The sequence below is a fragment of the Stegodyphus dumicola genome, chromosome 2 (genome assembly GCF_044657685.1).
Source record: "Stegodyphus dumicola isolate Sdum_Otavi_A_Nest chromosome 2, ASM4465768v1".
Taxonomy (NCBI): domain Eukaryota; kingdom Metazoa; phylum Arthropoda; class Arachnida; order Araneae; family Eresidae; genus Stegodyphus; species Stegodyphus dumicola.
Genome location: NC_140769.1, coordinates 266,938,831 through 266,961,899, shown reverse-complemented (window position 1 = coordinate 266,961,899; position 23,069 = coordinate 266,938,831). Strand labels below are relative to the sequence as shown.

Sequence of the window (23,069 nt, the reverse complement as noted above, 5' to 3'; positions counted from 1 at the left end):
ATTTGGATTGGCATTACCACACAGTTCAAAAACCTCCCAGAAACTCTGGTTTATCATTACGTCAAGGCTGGCAGATGTTACTTTGAAAACAAAATCACTATTATAAGAAATGAGAACAACATCTTTAATTTATCAATGATTAGTAAGCAGTTTTGGTTGTGCGTATGTATAAATATTTAAATCAAAATAAATTAGCAATAGCCCCTTAATTCTTCATTATTAATTTGGGTATTTCTTCTTTCTATATAAAAAGTAGTAACTATTTTTGGGCTGTACTTGTTCTAGATCAGTCCATATAATATAACTTGCATGGTGCTCATGATGTCCCTGTTTCAGAACTTAAACCTAAACCTTTTCTCTTAATGAACTTCCATCTTTGATAACTATTCACTGTCTCTTCTACCTGTCTTCTCACTAAGACATTGCCTTGCTGCTGCTCTTCCTGTCGCAATGCTGTTAAAAATGTAAATGTTCATGATTAGGTGCTATTATAGCATCAAGTGAATTGTAGTTACAAATGTCAGTTGAAATAAAGAGAAATATTTAATCTGTCTCGAATGCCAAGTTTGCTGTTCATTATGGATCTACATTCTCTGCTATCTATGTTTACATCATTATGTCTAAGTCTGTTGTTATATTACATATATACATCTTTCTATAGAAAATGTTTTTGGTGTTTGCGTAATATATTGGAAAATATCTAGATTTATTAATATATATAAAACAAAGCTTTTATAATCCATGTACGCTATGAAATTTAGATATTGACAAGCACCAACTGAAATTAAAAATTAGCTTAATATAAACTTCAACAGATTTTTGGTTTTTCATATTTTCTCTTTGCATTTTGCTAAAATGAATTTTTTAAAGGTTTTTGTGCCACGTGAATTTTATTGACAGTGCATGCATTAGATGCACATAAACTAATTGTTGAAATATTCAAGTAGTTATAAAATATAAAAGTGTTTTTGAAAGCAGTTGAAGATTTTTCTCTGTGCATCATACATTCATGAAATTTTGCATGATAAATTCAGCTTTATGGTAAAATTCAAAGGAATGCTTTGATATTTGAAATGTTTATTTCATTTGATAGCATATATGTGTAACATATAAACTGTATGATTGTTTTTAAGTGTTTTATTCAGTTAATGCAAAATGCTGTAGCTTATAAATAGGAAGATATTATTTCTGCCAAAATTACTGAAGAAAAGGCTTAACAAAGTAAACGCAAACATACATTATTTTGACTAAAGCCATGTTTGAACTGTGAAAAATCAACAAAAAATTGAGAAAATTATTCCATGATAAAAGGAAATCGATTGTTTTACCATGATTACACTTTTAATTACACATTATATAAGAAGATATCAATAAGATTTTGCATATTTTCTATTAAATGCTTCCTGGCTATTTTTAATATGATAGAATTTATATTATGCATATTACAATAAGGTTATTAAAAGGTATCTCCAAAATTTTATCTTCATATATGCAATATGTTGCTAATATGTCAACTTTTTATTTAAATATAATAACTAAATTTTTTAATATATTTTAATAACATTTTTCTCTCATCTTTAAACTGTAAGGCTTTTTTAATTATAAGTTTGGGTGCTTAAGTGTTATCGTAACCACCATGGTGTAGTTTAACAATTCTACTGTTTTCTACTATACACAGTAGAAAAAAAAACAATTATTTTTATTGTGAAAAATTATGTATTCCATATGTACATATTCTATGTTTTAACTATGTATTTATTTCAAAAGCCAAAAGCTAGTTGCAGACAGGATTTTGTTGTGATGGAATTTTCATAGTGATCGCTTTGAGAAAGAATTCAAAGCATAATTTCTTTAGCGATTTTGTAGCAAAATAATACATTCCTGCAAATTTCACTTTTCTTTCTCCTATTATAGGAAAATTCTGTAAGCACAAATTTAAAAATTTCAAAGTTCAAAATTTAAGACAAAAATAATCATATTTCTTTTTGTAAATACCATTGAAACTTGTAATACACCAAAAAGAATGTGTATGAAAAAGGCGACATTGAAATAATATTTTTCATATGCGTGGTTGCCTGAGTAATTGTTATGTGTATGGTTATCAGAGTTTGGTAAATTCTGTAGCTTTGGTGATTTTTACTAAGGTGCTTGCAATAATTCGAAAGTATTTTAATTTGTTGATTTCCAAATTTTAAAATAATTTAATATTAATCCCTCTGTTTTAAGTTTTTTTTTTTTTTTTTTTTTTTTTTTTTTAAGAGAGAGAGGAGGGTGAGAATAAACAGTGGCTCAGACTGTTTATTTATTGATGAAAATGGATCTTTTATAGCTGTTTTATCTCTTACTTCATTAATATATATTTTATCTTTAAATATTAGTATATGGTAATTAATGTATGACTTTTATAAATCAAACGCAAAGTTTAAATGTGGTAGTATATTGTAATGTTGCAGTGAAATAGTGGGAAAACAAAAATTTTTGCTGAAAAATTAAAAAAATTACTGTAAACAAGTAAAGGGCACCCAGGCAGAGTCTGTTTTACTGTTTGTTATATTATTTCGTGTTTTCTTCTACCCAGAATATCTAGGCATACAGTGTATGCATATGCACTTAGCATATTTTGAATGGGCTTTAAAGTAACAAGAATAAAAGAAGGTCTTAGGGCAAATGGCATTCTCATAAATAAGAAGCCTTATCACTGTTAAGTGATATGTGAAGTTGAAAGAAAAGCTTAGCCTGTAGGAGACGGGCCTTTAATATGATTGCTATTTGTTCATTATCAGATGTAGGATAGCTGAGCTTGTAGGAACATAAGCCTTTAATGACTGCTATTTGCCCATTGGAATTGTGAACTATCAGGCTTTCAGGAAAGTTTTCTGCCACTGCAAATATTGTCTGCACAAGCAGTTTGTGTTGGCATGTTTAATGATGTTTTGTCAAATGATTTTTTTCCATTTGCTAGAAAAAGACTTGCTTTAGAACGTTGTGGTGTGAAATTTGTAAAAAAAAATATTGTTGCCTTTAAATACAAGGTGTCTGAAATGGAACTATCATGTTACCAGATTAGAACCATCATTTATTTCCAGTTCTGTTGGGGGAAAAAAAAAAAAAAAAAAATATCATCTACATAATGTCGCCAAATTGTGTACAGCTTCTCTGGCCAGCCTACTGATGTTGACAAAGCCCATCTGCAAGAACTTATGGAAAAAGATTAGTTATGCAACTGCTTGAAAACTTGCTAAGATGTTTGTGCCATGTGCATTAGTCGTGTTGCGTGTCATAAAGTTGGCGCACAACTTCAACTGTTGGGTGCCACATGAGCTGACTCGAACAGATAAGAACAGACGTGTTCCGGCATGCACTAATCTGCTCGAATATCAACGCAAAGTCTGGACCAGATTGTCACTTGTGATGGAAAGTAGATTTACTTCAACAACACAGGCTGAAAAAGGGGTTGGTCTAAGCCTGATGAGCCTATTGGGAACATTGCAAAGGTGGGATTGCCATGGTATCATCCACAAAGAGTATTTGGAAAAAAGATAAAACCCTCAACAGTAAGGTATACAGCAAGATGCTAGTCCATCTTGATGCTGCTATCAAGGGAAAATGTCGAACCAGGTTCGGTGCAAAAACGTAATGTTCCACCAAGGTAATGCAAGACAACATGTGTCTGCATTAACCGGCTGGACTCTTTGGACTCGAATGGGATCTTTTACTACACCCACCAATAGCCTGACATTGCTTCTTTGGAGTTATACCTTTGTTCACACCTGCAGCTACATCTTGCTGGTGCTGCACATGATGTCTGAATGAGGTTGATCTATTTTTGGACTCGCAGCCACCAAGTTTTTGTGCTGAAGACTTTGAAAAACTGCCAAAACGTTGGCAGAAAATCATACATTTTTATGCTGCTTTCATGTTTTTTGGTAGAAAACTTTTATTACAACCAGTTACATTCTGTGTGATAGTTAGTGTTGAAATGATCCTTTTTTTTGGAATCTTTGCAGGTTCCTTTTGATGAGATAATGTTTTATGGTAAAAGTTTAGTTTAGTGTACCCCTTGGCGAAATTTGGCGATACATGGATACCGATTTTGTGCAATTCTTCGACTCGTTCGTTATTTTGGCTTGCGAAAAAAATCGATGCTACACAAAGCCAAAATAACAAGACAAACAATTACACAAACTCTGTTTCCATGTACACATTGACTTATTTTCACTTAAAAAAAAAAAAAAAATCCCCGAATTGCACAAGAATGTGGCATTGCACACTCCTTATTCGACTCGTTATTTTGGCTTGCGAAGAAAATCGATGCTACACAAAGCCAAAATAACAAGACAAACAATTACACAAACTCTGTTTCCATGTACACATTGACTTATTTTCACTTAAAAAAAAAAAAAAAAATCCCTGAATTGCACAAGAATGTGGCATTGCGCACTCCTTTGACTTTATCCATGTACACTTCGATCTATTTTCACTTAAAAAAAAGAACCCAGAATTGCACAAACTTGCAATGTGCACTCTCTTTACGTTGTCCATGTACACATCGATATATTTTCACTTAAAAAGTCAAAGGAGCACCAAATTCTACAGTATAGGCAAACAAAAATACATAATCTCAATAAAATGCATTTTAAACCAAACAATAAAATAACATAAAAAAGGAAAAACGTGTTATACATTTAAGCACTACCAAAAGCAAATATTCACTTACCATGATTTTCGAGTTCGTTTCGTACACCCAGAGACACGTAAAAATCAAAATATCAATCATATTCAAATGACTTTTTTCAAACCAGGTACTCTTTCTGATCGAACGCTTCACATAGTGACCATCTGAACCTTTCTTCCTACAAACCCATTCAAATCCATCTAAAAGGTTTTTACGTTCGACTAGAGGCATATCCTTCCTACATACAGGACACTTATAATGGCTACTAAGTAAACCTTCGTTTACACACAAGTAAATTTAAGCTCTTTTCCCCTTTCATTACAAATCGTACAGAAACTTCAAATTAATCTTACTACATTCGGCCATTCTACCGTCTAAAGAATCAAACCAACACACACCACAAAAACGCTTACAAAACATCCCATGATTCAAAATTTCCCAGAATCTTGCACCCGATTACGTCACAATAGGGTTTCCATAACATTCAACTACTCAGGCTACCATAAATGAAACAGCAACTTGGCGATAAATCGAGCAACAACTTCACCATAATACAAGGGGTATCTTAAAGTCTACTCTACCCTGTTTTATTATATAGAGAACCATTTTTGTGTTAAAAGGATGCTACCCATTGACAGGACAATGCTTGTCCATTTCATATTGTAATTTAGAATCTTTCATTACTGCATTTTGAACATTTAGTTTTGTGTATGATTAAAAGAAAGAAATGTGGTTATAATATGTCATTAATATATTATTCTTCAGTTTGTGCAATAGGGATTATTTTTTTAAATATGAGTAACCTATTGTTTATTCTGCATCTCTTTTGTATACATATGCACGCACACATGTGCATGTATTCAAGTATGGGATAGCAGAGAAATTTTAGTATAAGAAACTTTTCAAGTTGGTTTTTAATTATATATCAGTTTATGAAAATATTGCTCTGAACCTAATAATTATTTATCCTTTCATTTACAGGAAGAGCAGCGTGTAATATCTCAGTCTAATGGTAGGCATCCTTCACAACATGAAAGTGAAAGCAAATGGTTCTATCAAGATCCTCAAGGGGAAATTCAAGGTAGTTTTCTATTTTTTTCATTTGAAACATTTTATGACAACCTCTAACCTTTACATTCTGTATAGCAAGTGATCCATTATGCAATTTCGTTTTGTTCTAGTATACATTTGTTTTAAATCTTTTTTTTAACAATTTGGAAGAGATGTAGTAAATTTAATTAAAAAATTTTTGTGTAATTATGATGATGAAAATAAGACTTAAAAAATTTCTAGATGACAAATTATTATTGTTAATAATATTGATAATTAATTGTTGGTGATTTAACTCCATTCTATAATTTTTAAGGGGAAAGGGCATTCAAATCATTTAGAAATTTTATTGTTGTCAGTATATTTTTTTTGGCGGGGGGGGGGGGCTAAAATAACAGTTAGTTGTATAATTGACATTATTCAACTCATTTTTATTTTTTGGGCTTAACAGCATAATGTTTGAAATATTATAACTTGTATTACTATTTTATTATACAGAAAGCAATAAATGATTCCTAAGTAATAAAAATGTTAAAAAGAAATGTATGTATATTATTTTTTCCAGCTCATTTTAGTGAGTTTCGTTCAGATGTTGCGAAGCGACTAGCATAAGAATGAGTGTTAGTCAATTGATTTGTGTTATCAAGATTTTAACATTTGCTGTGATTATTGTATCGAATAAAAATATCTGTTAGTAATGAGTTGAATCTGACTGTAATTATATTTATAAAAATATTAATTTTTTATAGAAATTACACATTTTGTTGAAGATCACTATACAAAATCCTAAATATTCAGCAATACAGTTAAATATGAATATTGAGTTACCCACATAGCATGCCACTATGAAAATGATTACCAATGCTTGTCATAAAATATTCTTAATGAAAAAATGAATAAGTTTCTGTTGTTATATGTTGAAAAGGAAAATAATTTGCCAGTGGTACCTAGACTTACTAACTCAGCTCATTTCCATATTTGGTTTCGATATCAAATTTTTCATTTCTTTATAGAAAAATTAATCCATTTCAAATTTTAAGGAAAAATACAAGGTGAGACTGAAATGTAAGGTGACTGATGTCGTAATAACTATATTATATATTTAATATATAAATGCATCACTGTCCTTCAAAGTAGTTCCTGCCGTCTACAATACACTTCTGACAACGTTCATACAAGTTCTGGAAACTTTTAAAAAAGTCTTCCTTTGAGACAGGTGTTAAGTTCCTTGGTAACAGCAGCTTAAATGTCTGAGATGATTGAAAATTGGTGTCCGTTTAGTGCCAATTTCACTCGTGGAAAGAGGAAAAAGTCTGCTGGCACAAGATCAGGGGAATAAGGAGGGTGAAATAACTCCATAACCTTTTGCTGTGCGAGGAATCGTCTAATTTTATTGCCATGTTATAAAACACATTGCGTTTTATAACATGGCAATAAAATTCACATTAACTGTTTGACCTTCCGGTACGTATTCTGTATGGATAATTCCTTGTGCATTGAAAAAGGTAATCAACATTGTCTTAACCATTGATTTTTCAAAATGAAACTTTCTCTGTTTTAGCAATAAGGGACTGCGCCACTTCATGCTTTGGCGTTTCGTTTGTGGATCATACGCGAAACACCACATTTCATCTCCTGTAACAATTGACTGTAAAAAGGTGTCATCTTTATCTGCTGCATTGATGAAGTCACCGCAGGAGTCCAATCACTGCTGTTTTTGTTCATCGCTTAAGTAATGAGGGACAAACGTCTCACAAAGTTTCCATTTACCCAATCCTGTGGCAATATTGTTCAGACGATTTCACGAGGAAGATTCAATTCATTTGCGCTTTCTCTATGTATATAGCAATCTCTTTTGCGGATGTGGTATATGCATACCTGGGTTGCCACATAAATATATTTGGCAGCACACATAATTAGATTGTCACATAATTATTTTGGCAGCATACTGCTTTGCCTCATGAACACTTTTTTTACAAGTTTTTTGCAGGGGTGTGGGACCATTCTGTAACCCTGTAGTTTTTTATTTCGAATAATAAGTATAACATGATCAATGTAAGGTTGTATGAAGCTATTTATGTATATCAAATGGATCTTTAGCATATTAAGGGAAATTTAGTTCCCTGTCCCTTTGTTATCCTAATTATCAGGCTTTTAGATGTTAACTCAAATTTTTTTCTCGAAAGGTCCATTTACTTCACCAGAAATGCTTGAGTGGTTTAGTGCAGGTTACTTTACAATGAGTTTGATGGTGCGGAGAGGTTGTGATGAAAAGTTTTCCCAACTAGGTAAGTTATTTTCCTGAACTATGTGCATTTTAATTTTTCCCATGTGTCTAATGGATGTTTGTATTATAAACATTTAGCAGTGATCTACCAAATATTTATAAAAAGGTAATATTTTCATAATGTTTGTTCATAATATTTTGTAAGTTTCTTAACCCTGTTGAAGCATTGTTTTCTGAATCTGCATGAGCAAGGGTTCTCAAGTGTGTGTCTTAAAGATAGTGTTTATAATTCTAAAAAAAATGAAACATTTTAAATTTAAATTATTCATAAAGGATTTTTTTTTCAATTTAATAAAATGTAAATGTTATATATTAGAGCAAATAGTGAGCAATAATAATGAGTAGTAGCAAATATGAAGATTTATTATTAATGAGGATTAACGAGCCTGTTTAATTGTAGCTAGTCTCAATGTGTCAGGCTTTGTCTTTTGTAATTTCAAACATAAATCAGATTCAAGTTGCAGTAGTGTTGCCCTGTATCGCTGAAAATCCAGTTTAGCAAAGATATGATGGGTTGAAAGCTATGTGTGTGGCTGTTATTTTAAAATCATAATCTAAGAATCATGCAAAATAGTCATTAAATTTGGAATGTCTTTCATTTTTATTTTATGTGAATAATGCTACAAGTTGCTTTGTCTTAATTCTGAAGCCTACTAGTGTTTTTCTAGAACATAATCTCTATAAGATTCAATGAACAGTAAGATCTCCTTTTTAAAAAAATATGTATTGGTCATGAGAATCTGCACAGATATACTTGTTCCTTAATCTATAGATATCGGAAACCTTTTCCTAAAATGGATGTTTTGCCATGTACCTGTGCAGACATTTCACTCTTCAATTTGTGTATGGCCCTTTATAGGATCTCGGACTTTAAAATTAAATATCTTGGTTAGCTTTTGTAATGATTTTCGTTCTTTGTTATTAGTATACGATTTTCCTTAAATGCAGCTAAATTTTGTACAGTCGAGCTCCAATTAATCCAATTTGAAAATTCAAAATAAATTTTGGCACTTCCTGATTATAGCAAACTCCGAGATTGAATCGCTAATAAACTGAGAATCTTGCTATGTATTTTATTTTTACCAAGATTTTTCAATTTAGTTTTGGTTTTTTAAGATATTCCTTGATTTTATGTGAATATGCAGTTAATGGTCTATAATTTACTAAATAATGAGGTGGATGCTATGTTTTTTTTTTTTTTTTTTTTTTCAAAAAAGAAGTCTTACCTGATAAACGAGTATGGAAAAACAGCCATAATGGGTAACTATATGTTAAGGATAGTGGTAGGGTTTATAATAAAAAAATTTCAGAAAAAATTATAAAGAACAGAAAGGCCTCTGTGTATTATTGTTTCCAGAATATTGTTGGTCACTGCTATTAGATTTATGTATTTTTGGGCAGAAGAGCTGACGTAAATCAAATCCATCAAATGGTGTGACAAACAGCTCAATATGTATAAAACTTAGCAATTACATGTGGGAAGTATGCCCTACATCTGATGCAAAGATTCATTGGGTACCCTATTAAAATAATTGAAATCGATGACAGTTTGTTCATCCAGTGAAGGAACATCAGCGGCAAAGTACACAACAGTTTATTTTTGGAGGAATATGCCAGGAAGATGGAAGTGGTTTGTCCTTCAAATTTAGAATACAGATACTTAAACACTAATGGAAAAAATTATTCATCATGTGCAAGATGGATCAACAATCTATTGCAACTGCTGGAAGGGACATAAAATGAAGCAACTTGAAGAAGCTGATCCCAGTCACTTTAATGGTTATTAAAAATATTCTTAGCAAATAGCATCTGAGTTTTATTATTGTTATTATTATATAGTGTAGTGTCTTTTTATTTTTACATTCATGCATCACAAGGTTGGCAAAATCAGTTGCTGCCTAAGGTTCAGGGCCACTATAAAAGAAGGTACCCAAATTTTAAGAAACATAAAAGTAAAATTTATAAAATTATTTCACCGAATTACCTTTAATACATAAATAATTGTAGTTATTTTTCCTTTATACTGTTCAGTTTCTTTTTGTGTAATTTATTTTTATGTAGTTTTAAAAAATTATGTGATTTGATATATACTTAAGTTTTTTCTGGTGTCTCATACATATAAGATTCTGGGCAATAAGTGTGCTTGGCCCTTTCATTGAAAAAATGTACTTACTTTTTAATGGAAGTTTGGAAGAGCTACAGCATGAAAATATTAATCAAAATATAGTACAACAAAGCCTGATATGAATTTATGGCAAGCAATGTGGCAGCAGCTTATCACACTGGATTGTACAAATGATTTCATTGGCTGTGAAACTCATTTCGCTGAAGTTGCTAATAATGTTTTGGAAATAAGACAACAGCTTAATCTTAGTGAGTTAGATTATGACAACTTTCTGGTGGTGTTATTTTTTGTCAAGCTGCAGAGACTTATTTGTACTCTCAATATAATGAATATTTATTGAATTCTTATAAGATGATATTCTTATTGCCCAGAAGCAAAAATTTGTATAAAATATTCATTTAAATAAATTTAAAGAAAAAAAGATTTTAGGCACCAGTGAGCAAGAATATATTTGCATACTGTTGAGTCAGAATTTTCAACTTAGAAATATGCATGTAAAAACTGAATAATAAAAATTTATAGGAGTGTTAGATGAAATTATATCCTGCCAATTTTTTAATGTGTGGAAGTCCTAAAGGATCATTTGAATCTCATGTAATTGGAAATACTTTCCTTTTATTTATTTATTTATTATTTTTTTATTTTTTTTTATCTGTGTAGAATTCTAATGCCAGTAAAATTCTAGTAAAATCCCAGTAAAATTCTAAGAAAATAATATGGAACAGAAAACTCGTCTCCATTACTTCAAAACAGATCTTTTCAAACAAAATGTAAAATTTTAAAATATATTAAATAACCAAAATTAATTAAGGTAAAAATCATGTTATATAATATGAGAAAAATTATTTAAATCTTATCAGTAATGATCCATTATGAATATTAAAGGTAAACTTAACGGGTTCTACTATGTAATTAATTATTTGAACTGAGAAACAGAAAAGTAAAGTATACCAAATGATTATAAGTGAGAATTTATTAAAAAAAACTTGTTAAATCTCATAACATATATCATCCTTATTGTATGATGACCTGCATTAGAAGTTAATGAATTCAAAGTATGAAATTAAATTCGTTATAACATGATGAATGCCCTGCTTAAGGAAATTTTATTCTATCTCAAATTGATTTTTAAAAATTATAGATTAAGCTTTTCTTTTTTCTCAAATATATGAAGCTCTTCATAATAAAAAAGTTTACTTTTGTAAAACTTAAAAAAATGTCTGTCAGTTTTTTTTTTTTTTTTTTGGATTTTGTTTGGTTTATTTGAATATGGCAAAGCACTAAACGGCTATCTGCTTAAGGGGAAGGATGTGTTCATAGAGGACTTTCTAAACTGGCTTGCATATATATTACACATGTAGAAAACCATTAAAATGCCCATACAGCCAGTCCGTTCACCGGAAATCAAACCCAGACTGAACTAACAATCGATATTCAGTAACTTCACCACTCAGCCACTGATGCGATCTGACTGATAATGAAAATCATTTGAAGTTTCACATACAAGCAAGCATTCAGTTTTATATTGGGATAAAAATAGTCAATGTATATATATAATTGTCAAAACATAGTTGTTTTCACACTATGTATAGTTATCAAAGTTTTTTGGTTGTATGTACAGTTGTCAGAGTTTTTTTTTTTATATAATTATAAAATTTTAATGTTTAAATAGTCTTTGTTTCGTAATATTCAGCATTATATTCTGTCCTTCATAGACAGATTTTTTTAACTCATTTTGTACAAAAGCTCGTTTTATACAAAATAGAAAATATGTGTAGAGCTCTAAAAAATTACAAAGCAGAGGTGATTTGAATTGGACAGAAAATTAAAAGCACTTTAAAAATGAAAGCCATTAAATCACTAACACAATGAATGGAATTTAAAAGTCAAGAATAGTAATTTTTTGCTGTCAGTTTTAATCTGATATTATTAACCTCAAACTGAAATTATGGAGAATAATGATGTTGTAATTAAAATTATTATGATTAGTATATATTCTTAAATTTCACTCTATAAAATCAATAAAATTATTTAAGAAATTAAATATTGGTTCGGCTTTCAGTTTTAAACTTCAATTACTAAATGTGTATATTATTTATAATTTTAGGGGAACTTATTAAATCCTGGGGCCGAGTTCCTTTCATGCCTGGTAACAGCCCACCTCCTATACGGGTAAGTTTTGAGCTATATCAGTGAAGTGAGATATGTATAATATTTATTTTACATAAATATGGAATTTATCAATTTCATCTATATTTTTGTCTATGGTTTGATATTGTGTATAGGTTACTCCTATGACATCATCCCTTCCAACACCCATGACTCAAACCATTGTGCCTAATCCAGTAGCAGCACCCACATCTGCGCAGCTACCGAAACAGGATGATCAGCTGTTGGCGTTGCAGCAGCAGCTGATTCAGCAACAGTTTATGCAACAGACCCTTATGATAAGGTAAGTACAGAGGCTTTTCACACATTTTTTAGACAATGTATGTTGTATTCACAAAACTAAATTACATAAAATTCTTGTGTTTTAAATGTTCTATTTGACATCCCTTATTCTGAACTATCTTTCGACAATTTCCAGGATAATAATGCCTTTTGAAGTGGCAGAAGAGGTATTCTATCCCATTCCTCCCGAACAGCTTTCCAGAGTCCTGTTAGGGTTTTAAGACAATTTTTTGGATAATGCAGTTTTTAAAAGTCCGAAAGCACAAAAATCCATAGGTGACACATCGGGAGATTTAGTAGGGATATCAGTGAAGCCTTGATACCAGTTTTTTGTTTTATTTCTTTTAGGAAATTTACAGTGGATTTTGATGTGTGACTGATAGCTATGTCCTGATGGAGTCTCACAGATTGATGGCGCTGTGGGTAAAGTGATGGTATTTCATTCGGAAAAATTGGCGATAAAATATGTTCCTGATAGTATTTGGAGTTAATCTTGACGTTTTTTTGCACTCTCTTTATTTTTAACTTGCCATTATAAGAAAAACCACCAACAATCATGAATCCCTTAGAAAAACTTGAACCATGTACTTAATTTTTTTTCTCCCCTTTTATAATATGAAATGGCTCTTTTTTTGTTACAATCATTTTAATACACCCATGCATCATCTATTGTGACAATTGTTTTCCATTCTCCTTTGGATAAGTATTTCTCATATAGAATTCTGCAGCGTGTCCTGCATTGAGCTATATGCTTTGGAAGAAGACGATGCACATTGCATTTTTTCGTTTTCTAAGATTTAAATCAACGTTTATCATTTTGTTTACAGTGAACACCAAGCATTTTAATGCTTTTGCGACTGTCCTTTGACTAGGGGGATTTTCTTTTAACATTAAACAATGTACCTTTGCAATAGTCGAAGATGTCCGTTTTTTCATTGGATACTTGTTTGTAATTTTTGTCCCACTTGAGGCTCCAATTTGACGTTTTTTTCCTTTCTTGTTGAAGATATTACCTATTGATGCTTTAGATATCACAAAACCACGACTCTCACATCATTTTTGGATAACGGAGTATGCATGTTTGTCTTCGGAAAGAGCATAAATGTAGCCTTCAAACCACTGCTTTGTTAAATCCGCCATTTTGAATAAAAAAAAAAACTTTCAAGCCACAGACGATAATTTTGACTTTTAAAATCATAGTACAATTGCAATTACTTCTTTTGTAGCAAACGATTTTTTATTACTGCTTACCAAAATCGTCTAAAAAATGTGCGAACAGCCTCTGTAGCAAAAGAAACAGATGTCCTTTAATAGCAAATCAGTTCATTAAACTTGAACTCATCTTTTATGCATTTTTCTGTATCCAAGATTGTCATAGATAATATTATACTCAAAGCTGTGATTTATTGAAATTCAATACTCACTTTAATGAAAGATTTGTTGCTTAATGTGCTCTTTCATTATCTGAGTAATGCTATCAATACGTCACTTTATCTTCTGTTAGCATTTTATCTCCAGTTTTTAAATCTTTCCGTCAATTACATCTTGCCATGACTCAGGCAATTATTTGTATACTGACACTTTATTCTGTAGATTTAAAGATTAGGCACCCTAGGATGGTGAAAAATTAATAATGATTTTTTGCTTTTCCTTGATGATAGTCGATATAGAGCTACTATGTTTATGAATTAAAGTGCCAGCACATTTTGCTTTATTGTTATAACTTCTGTATAGCATTATTAATCAAGAGATTTTATATCCTGAAATAAAATTTTCATTGAACAGACTTTTCCCATGCACAATGAAATTTTGCCGTTTCTTCATTCTATTGTACGTATTTAAGCAATGCTTATTGTGTCCAAATTCTGTTTATTCTAGCTTTTAATATACATATATAATTGTTTTGTAAACTAATTACAGATATTTATTGAAATATATTATTTTAAAGGCAAGCTCAATTGCAACAAATCCTAGCACAATTAAAGCAGCAGGAAAATTTTTCTAGTCTCAATTCACAGCAGCAGCAGCAAGTTGTCATGCAGCAGTACATGGCTCAACAACAAATGCCAAGGTAAATGATATGAATAATATTTTGTTAAATAAAACTTTTGTGATTTCTGTTTTTTCTTGTGCTGTAATGAAGTATTTGAACTCTTTGATCAAGCTTATTATTTGTGATTTTTTATATTTTTCTTTCTGAATTTTTCCACGTTGAAAATGAAATCGAAATGCTAATTTTGTCATGTTTCCATTATAAATAATAGAATACTGTCTTTCTAAAAAATTTTGTTAATGATGTTTTGGCGAGCCCTAAATTATAGATGTTTGAGAATATGTATTTTATGTAAAGCTTTTTAATAAATCATGCTATTATTTCCATATAATAAGTATATTGTTTGTATTGCATTTGACAATTAACTTTTTGCTTATTGCATCAGAAAGTACATTAACTTTCTACATAAAATATCATTAATTTTTTTTATGTGTAAAAATAATTTTGAATACTACTTTATGTGCTGTTTACTGAGATACATTATTATGAAGTACAACAGGGAAATGTGTATACATTTGAGGATGATAAAATTATGCGGTATGTGATGGTTTTAGCAGAAATGCAAATTTTCTGTTTGAGGCTTAATGCGTCCATAAATATGCTTCATATTTGGTATAAATATGTGTAAGGATTTCTCAAGCTTTTGATTTTCTGAATATAAAAATATGAAAATTTCATTTGGAACTTATCCCCATTCAGGCAACAAAATAAGGTGAAGCTTTCAAATGATATCCTCCTAGTTTTCTAGAAAGAAATGATTTTCAGTTGATCAGAGGATGTGTTACAGTTTGACAGATATATTGTTATGCAGATAACTCCTTGCCTGTTATAGTGAGGTGCATAATTTTGTTGCATAAGCAGCTGAAAGAGCAAGCAGGCTCTAACCGTTTTATAGGCATTAGCCACTACTAAGGCCAGAAGCAGTGATCTCTTTATTATTGAGGCACCTAATAGGTGGGCAGTATTGCCTCCTTTGAGGAGACGGACTAATTGCATCTATGCCTTCTCGGGGATTCAAACCCCGGCCTTTCGTTACAGCAGTCAGAGTCACTAACCACTTTCCCATCGGGTCAGATTTTATAAATGATGTAAACATGGTCATAATCAAGTATGACTTCTAAATAGCTAAAACTTTTTCCAAATGAATGGACATTTACGTGATTTGAGAGCTCATGAGTCATTTAGCCATCTCATCAACAAGAATACTGCTTAGGTGCACCACAGGACACCATACGCTTAGACCAATATAGTATCTCCAAGAAGGAACAGGGAGCAGATTATATGCAGCAGACGACATGGCTATCAACTCTCGTGATCTTACCAGGAGACTTTTTTATTTTTCATCATGTCTCTCAGTTTTTAATTTTTAGCTTTTTCTAATGAAAGTGTTTTTCAGCAACAAATGAAGTTTATGAAACTAATCAAACTTAAATTTTACAAAATCCATATCCCAATCCTAGCAATTTCAGAATAATTTTTCTTATTAAAGTTTATTTGATATGATTGTCTTAATTTACAGTGTATATTTGTAAAACATTTTAGGAAGATTCAATCAATGTTTAATTAAATTGTATTTAATTTTATTGCACATCGGTATATGCTACTAAGTTTATCCATGCAATATATAAAAACTGCTTTGTTAAATGAAAGCTTTCTTTCCATGCTCTGGATTTTAGTATAAACATGTAAGATAATTACAAAATGAAAGTCGCAAAAATATATAGAAAGATAATAGAAAGATTAGAGTATCTAATTAAATATTAAGATATTTTTGTTAAAATATATTATTAATAGTTCAGTAAACTAAATCATGCATTACAAAATGAATAAGTCAATTTGTTGTTCTTTTGAAATGGCATTACTGCACATTGCAAAAAGTCCCAGATATTCATTGTTTTTCATATTTCAAGCTTAATTATTCAAGGAGTTGCCTATACGTTTGACTTTGGGCTGGCAATCAGCCTCTCCTGTACCATTTGACCAGCTGCCTGAAATTTTTGCCCTGTTTTGTGTAGGATCAAAAGGCTGAAGTAGTTTATATTTTGATCATTGAAGTGTTTCTTATTGTACTGGTTGACAGTGATCACATCTGTGACATGATTCAGTAGAAAAGTGCTGAGGAGTGTAAGAAAATGGTTTTAGCACTAATCAGTACCATTTCATCTAAAAGTGTAACAGCTTACTATCAGTCATTAAATACAGAATTAAGGAAATGACCGAAAGAAATTTCCTAAACGGTATAAAATATTGTATTTTTTCTCCTCTTGAGTCTTTATCATCATCATGATTCATAACACAGTGGTCGATATTACTTGGATGAATGCACAATTCACTATTTAACTGTAGGAATAACTTGCTAATTGTGCATAATTCTTGTTCCTGTTTTATGATATCTGAGCTGTCAGCTGAACATTACATTCCTGACACTAAAATGTTATCTATTGCTCTTTGTAAATGCATTATGTGTCCTTAAAATGTTAGGCTTATAAAGACTTGCTTCTAATCTTGACATTTATTATTTATTTCATTCCCTACCCTAATCTTCATATTTGTGACCTTGCTCATTAATTGTGTTATGTCTCTGAATTGTGGAAATGCTTCTGTTTGTGGTGATGAACTGTGGAAATGCATTTGTAAAAAAGATCAGTTTGGTTATTTGTTAAACTCCATCAAGATGGCTGTTTAAATAAAATGAATACAGTATCTGCAGAGAATGGGTGCTACTTTCAGTGGAGTAAATACTAAATTTTTTATCTTGCATCTCATACTGTAACTTGTAATTCTAGCTACAGGTTTACAGTATTATTATTATTGAGTAATTTAACATTTAGAGTTTCCTCTTCTCATATCTTTCTCTATAGTACAGTGCAGTGTATTTATTAAAATTTTTAGAATTTAGCTTGGTCAGTTTATGGGATGCATTTTTCTAAATATACGAAATTTAAATATTTTAAGTAGAATATTTTGAAAAGTCATTTAGTTTTTGAAAATTAATATCTTATTTATTAAAAAAAATTTAACAGGGTTCGTAGCGGTCCTTACAAGTGCTTATAAGTCCTTATATTTGAAAATAGAATATAAAGGCCCTTATAGGTGCTTACTTTTTCTTTAAAGCCTTTATTTTTTTGTTTTTAGTGCTTATTTTTTGCTTTTAGTGCTTTTATTATTATTATTATTATTATTATTATTATTTTTTCAATGAACGCGCATTTTTTCTCTGTACCAAAGCCGAAACTAAATAAACAACTTTTCTTCCTTATATGCAACGTCAGATGGTGAATCATACTTCCGGAAATTGCTTTTCCCCCCCTTTCTCTGCATTAACGTAACCTATGGTGCGCGCGCGAGAATACAGACAGGTGCGTGTCATTCTGTTGGTCAAAGAATTGCGAAAACGGTAGAAAATTCCGGTACCTTCGGTATTCTTTTACCTCCCACCCAAATACTACACACGTTTGAATTTCTATCAAGATTTTAATAATTTACATTCTTGTTCCGCGTGGTCAGTTCATATTTGTGTTTATTATGATCGTTATTCTTGTATTATGAGAATATGCATGAATATTTATAATAATATAGTTGCAGTAACTGCTGAAGTATAGATAAACTTCCAAAAATGGGCGTGTTTTTACACAGATTAGCTCTCTAAGGAATAATATTCGGAATGGCTTAAATAAAAGAAAAGTAATTGAATAGTCTTTTTTTTTTTTTTTTTTTTTTTTTTTTTCCCAATATGTTATACAGTAAGGAGGTTGGGAGGTTATCTCCTTTTTCCGCACAATCTCTAATATTGAAGGAGCGGACTTTTTTTTGTCACTGTGCAATCTGGATTGAATAGGACTAAAAGTTTTTGCGGTAAACCCAACCCAAGCGAAGATTGATTCTATTCCGGAAATTTAACACAGTCTGTTGAAAATTAGAATCAGAAACACCCCAGATTAGTAAGTCTCTTTCTTTTCCTTTATTTAGTTCTTCGTTCTCCGAATACCGGCAGCTGTTGATTCCGATTGCGTAATATCACATGTGGAAGAGTTACGCCGCACGTATTGCGCAATAACGTTTGCGGTATTTGATAATTAATTTTGATGTTTAGTCTGAAATTTGTTTATAAACACTTAAAAGAGTTTTACTGTGCTTTCTAAGCAGAATATTTCTCATTTCCGTTGGTCTCTGTTTATATGATGCACATATCGAAATGTCAAAATCATTTATTTAGCCGAGAAATCTAAAGAACGGCTACAATCTGCCCTACTCCTATTTTTCCAGTTACTATCCGGAATATTCGGCAATTTCCGAGTATGCGGGTTAGTTGAGCTTTAACTGTTAAAGGATGACTGCAGGAAGCAATTTCCCGTCTTCTGATTTCAGAAGTGTGCCTCTATTTTACTTAAATTACTTTGCTTGGAATATATGTTAAGGTAAAACTGTTATGGAATGAAAATTTAGAAAATGTTCAGAATTTTGATTTAACTTAAATTATTTAAATATTAATATGAGTGGAAAAATAAATTGCATTTATTATTAGGTGCCAAACGAATACAATTAATATGGCTTATTATTATTTATTTTCTATATTTTGAATTGAAATTTGATCATTAAATCTTGTAATATATTTTAGTTCTGCATAGTTTTTTTTTCTCTCATTGTAAACTAATTCTGTAAATTGAACTGTCATTTCAAATTAAAAAAAAAAAAGTTAATCGTTTTTCATGGTTGAGGTAAAGCTCATTCTCTTAATAAATATTGCATTGCTCATATTTTAAATTACAAGTGTAATTTTTCTTTTAAGGTTATGCAGTTGTGTATAATGTAGTTAGACAGGTGCTTATTTTTTCCTTAAAATGTGCTTGAAAAGTGCTTATAGGTGCTTATTTTTTTAACTAAAATGTGGCTATGAACCCTGTTTAATAGGCCTAGTATAGGTCCTCTGCCTGAACAGCCAAATCTTCTGGAATCTGTAACTCCTGTCCAGATACCTCTGCTAGGCCTTCCTTTGCCACCACTTATGAAAAATGACATGTCTCTGTGGAATTTAGCTCCTGCATCAGGTAAATTTTCTTTTTCTTTTATTTCTAGCTTTATTTCTCCTGTATTTAAGTTATCCTTTTAAAATAAAGGTTTTTACAAAAGAAAGGGAAAGAATTCGTTCTTCAATTTCAGAAAAGTCTTTTATATATATATATTAAATTTATTTGGCATAACAGTAATAATTCTGGAACTTTTCTTTATTTTTTTAAAATGAAACTTGCCATTCAATATGCAGTTTCTCCACAAAAATCCATGTTTGGCCTTTGTTTTCTCAACTGTTGATCTCAACATATGCTTTTCACTGCAAAAGTGTTTTAAATAATGCAAATACTTATATTGGTCATTTTTCTAAAAAAGCAGTTTTACAAAATAGTAACTTTTCGTATGTTCTCTTCTTATAGTTACATTCAGTAAAAGTTATTCTTTTAAGTAAAGTGAACATGCACACACACACACACTCCAAAAAAAAATTATGGATGGTATTTAAAGTTTGAAATCATATATCTTGACCACATACAAAAAAGAAAGGAAAATCTTCTTGCACATTTGAAATATAAAAATTGTTCATAGTGTACAGAAATGTAAAATTTTAAATTTATTGTGCAGTAATTTGGTTCTAATTTATTTGAATTCTCATAAAGAATTTTGAAAATGATTAAAGGTTTTTATTTTCTTAAGGCAGCAGTCTTCATAAATCAATATTCATACTGCAGATTAGGAAAAAAAATATTCTTCTGTAAAAGGTAAAGAATAATGCAGCATTAAATTGCAGTAATCTGAGAATTTCATTTTGTTAGACTTGGAATTTTTTTCATATTTGGAAAATTTTCATAGTTTGTTAAGCCCCTCATGAGCAAACTTTTTAAATATTTTTGTTTCTTTTTTGCATTGCTGTATGTTTGTTTATGTAATACATTTTTAATGGCAATTGTAGATTTTTATCAGGTATTTTTTGTAATCTTTCTGCCACTAATTGGTTTTATATATGTTTATTCCTTTATTTTGCGTTAATCTGAATAAATGGACATTAGAATTGGAAAAAAATGCTTACTAACTGGAGTAATACGGTTTGTCTCTTGGACCTTGGTAAAATATTTTCTCTTTCATGTTGTCAGCCTTTAACAATTTTTCTTCAACTTGTTGACCTTTTGGAAGTTTGTACGAGGGTTGCTATTTATATTTCTGGCCTAATAACGAATATATATATATATCATCAAAATTGGTTTTATTGTTTTTCAAAATATTCTCCATGTAGATCGATACACTTTTTTTGCATGCATTTAAACGAATTTTCGGAGCACTTTTTCACTCCAATTGAGGTAACTCTAAAACACGCATTTTGAATGCATCAACCGCTTCATCACACATCACAAATCGCTGGCCTTAGAATTTTATTTTGATGTGCGGAAATTAAAAAAAGTCATGGGGTGCCAAATCAGGGCTGTACGGTGGATGACCCATCAATTCGATGTTTTTGCCCGTCAAAAATTTCTTTGTTTGAGCTGATGTATGAGAGCTTGCATTGTCATGATGGAGAATGATTTGCCTCTTCTGCTTTTTTTGAATTTCTCTGATGATTTCTGGCAAACAGATGGTCGTGTACCATTCATAATTGACTGTCCCTGTGTTCCTCTAACACCACTGTCGCCACGTGAATATTGAAGAAACGGGCAACCATTTGCTTGGATGTGCTTTTTCTGCGAACAGATTTGTTGGATTTGGCTCATGTTGGGAGAACTTTACAGTCGACTACTGTTTTGTTTTGGGCTCTTATGCATAGATCCATGATTTGTCATCTGAGTAGATGTTATACACAGACTTTATACAACCTTGAATCTATTTTTCCAACATTTCCTTGCGCCAATTGAAATAAGCTTTCTTTTGAGCATTTGTCAGATTATGCAGGATCCAATGCGAACAAATCTTTTTTATGCCCAAATGTTCGTGTAACATCTTATTGATGCTTGTCATATCAATGCTGAAGGTGCTTCAACCTCGCAGTATCTCGCGTGACAATCTTACTTTATCAGGTCATGCATGGCAATCGATATTTTCTGGCACAACAACTAATTTTGAACCACCTTCATGGAATTCGTTCTAGAGCGAACGTTGACAGTGATTGGATTCGTTATAACAGTTTTTTACAGTGCTGTAGGATGGTGCTTTATCGCTGTCTAAATCATCAATAAAGTTCATTGAAGCACACTTTACAGTCCATGTCAAAAGTTATGAAAAATAATTGCACAAAAATGTTTACGAGCAAATTCCTTTTTTTTTGCCCAAGATGAATTTTTCAGTTTATTGTAATCGCGTATTGCGCTAGAATGGCAAAACGTTCTAAAGAAATTATGGTTAAAAATATCAAACTTTCAATTGAAATCGTCTGTAGTCACTCAGCAACACTTACTGTTGCCAAGGCCAGAAATATAAATAACAACCTTTGTAGAATGTATAATTTGGAGTGAGCAAGGCCAGCTTGCTTAAAAATTTCTCCCTTCTGCTGGTGCTGCAACCCTTCTCTTTTTTTACTTCCTTAAACAGGAGTTTGCAAACAGCCCAAATTAGTTGAATTAATCTGTATTTTATGTACTACTCAATAATTTTTTTAATATTTTCTCTATTTAGTAATTTGAAAATTTGATCATTTGAAGAAAATTTTGGCCTTGTGCGTCTTCTCTTTAATTTGTTTTACTTCATCTGTAAAAACTTTTAATTACTTTTAACTGCTATAATTATTAAGTTTTCTTCATCTGTCCTAGTGATTTAAGAAAATCCTAATAAACTTTTAGCACATAATAATTTATAATCATGTACATTGCTACTAAGGCAATATAAAATGATTGCCATCTAAATAAATTTTGCTGATAAGAGATTCAGGTGTTTTTATTGATTTTTTAAATTTTTCTCACATTATATTTTCGGACAAGTATAATATAATAACTTGAAACTTTTGCCCTAGGAGCAGCAGGTACATGGCCAATGAATATAAATGCAGCACAGCCTCCAGGTGGTAGCATATGGGATGTAGATCTTTCAAAATCGAATACTGAAGATTCTGAGTTGGAAAAAGTAAGATACTTTATTTAGTTATGGATCATTTGATGTTGATTTCTTGTCATCATTCACTGAGTGAATCTATTTTTTCTTATTACTAAAGTTTTTTGGGGGGTAGAAGAGGAGGACATTGTTTTTCTTTTTCATCTGAGGAAGGAGCTTTTGATTAACTTAGATTTTGTTAAAAATGTTATCTGGTACATTTTTGAATTTGTAGTTTGCAAATTTATATGTTCAACAGTAACTACTAAGATAAATCTAAGGATGAATAAGGGTGTGGGTTTTATGGAAGTGTATAGATAAATATTGATTTATTATTACGACTGTTTTCTACTAAATCAAATGA

At 30.9% G+C, this 23,069-nt stretch overlaps 1 protein-coding gene across 6 annotated transcripts in view; it reads left to right on the top strand.

Annotated features, from left to right (window-relative positions):
- The window catches only part of Gyf (GIGYF family protein Gyf), a 95,847-nt gene that overhangs the window by 39,054 nt on the left and 33,724 nt on the right, over positions 1–23,069 (top strand). For 4 of the 6 annotated variants that reach the window (XM_035364845.2, XM_035364842.2, XM_035364843.2 and 1 more), the window contains 7 exons: positions 5,657–5,756; positions 7,912–8,013; positions 12,245–12,309; positions 12,423–12,589; positions 14,537–14,659; positions 19,553–19,689; positions 22,629–22,738. In XM_035364845.2, the coding sequence (XP_035220736.1) occupies positions 5,657–5,756; positions 7,912–8,013; positions 12,245–12,309; positions 12,423–12,589; positions 14,537–14,659; positions 19,553–19,689; positions 22,629–22,738 (804 nt within the window). The remainder of the gene's footprint in view (positions 1–5,656; positions 5,757–7,911; positions 8,014–12,244; positions 12,310–12,422; positions 12,590–14,536; positions 14,660–19,552; positions 19,690–22,628; positions 22,739–23,069) is intronic. The other 2 variants (XM_085812129.1, XM_035364844.2) reach the window with 1 other exon arrangement.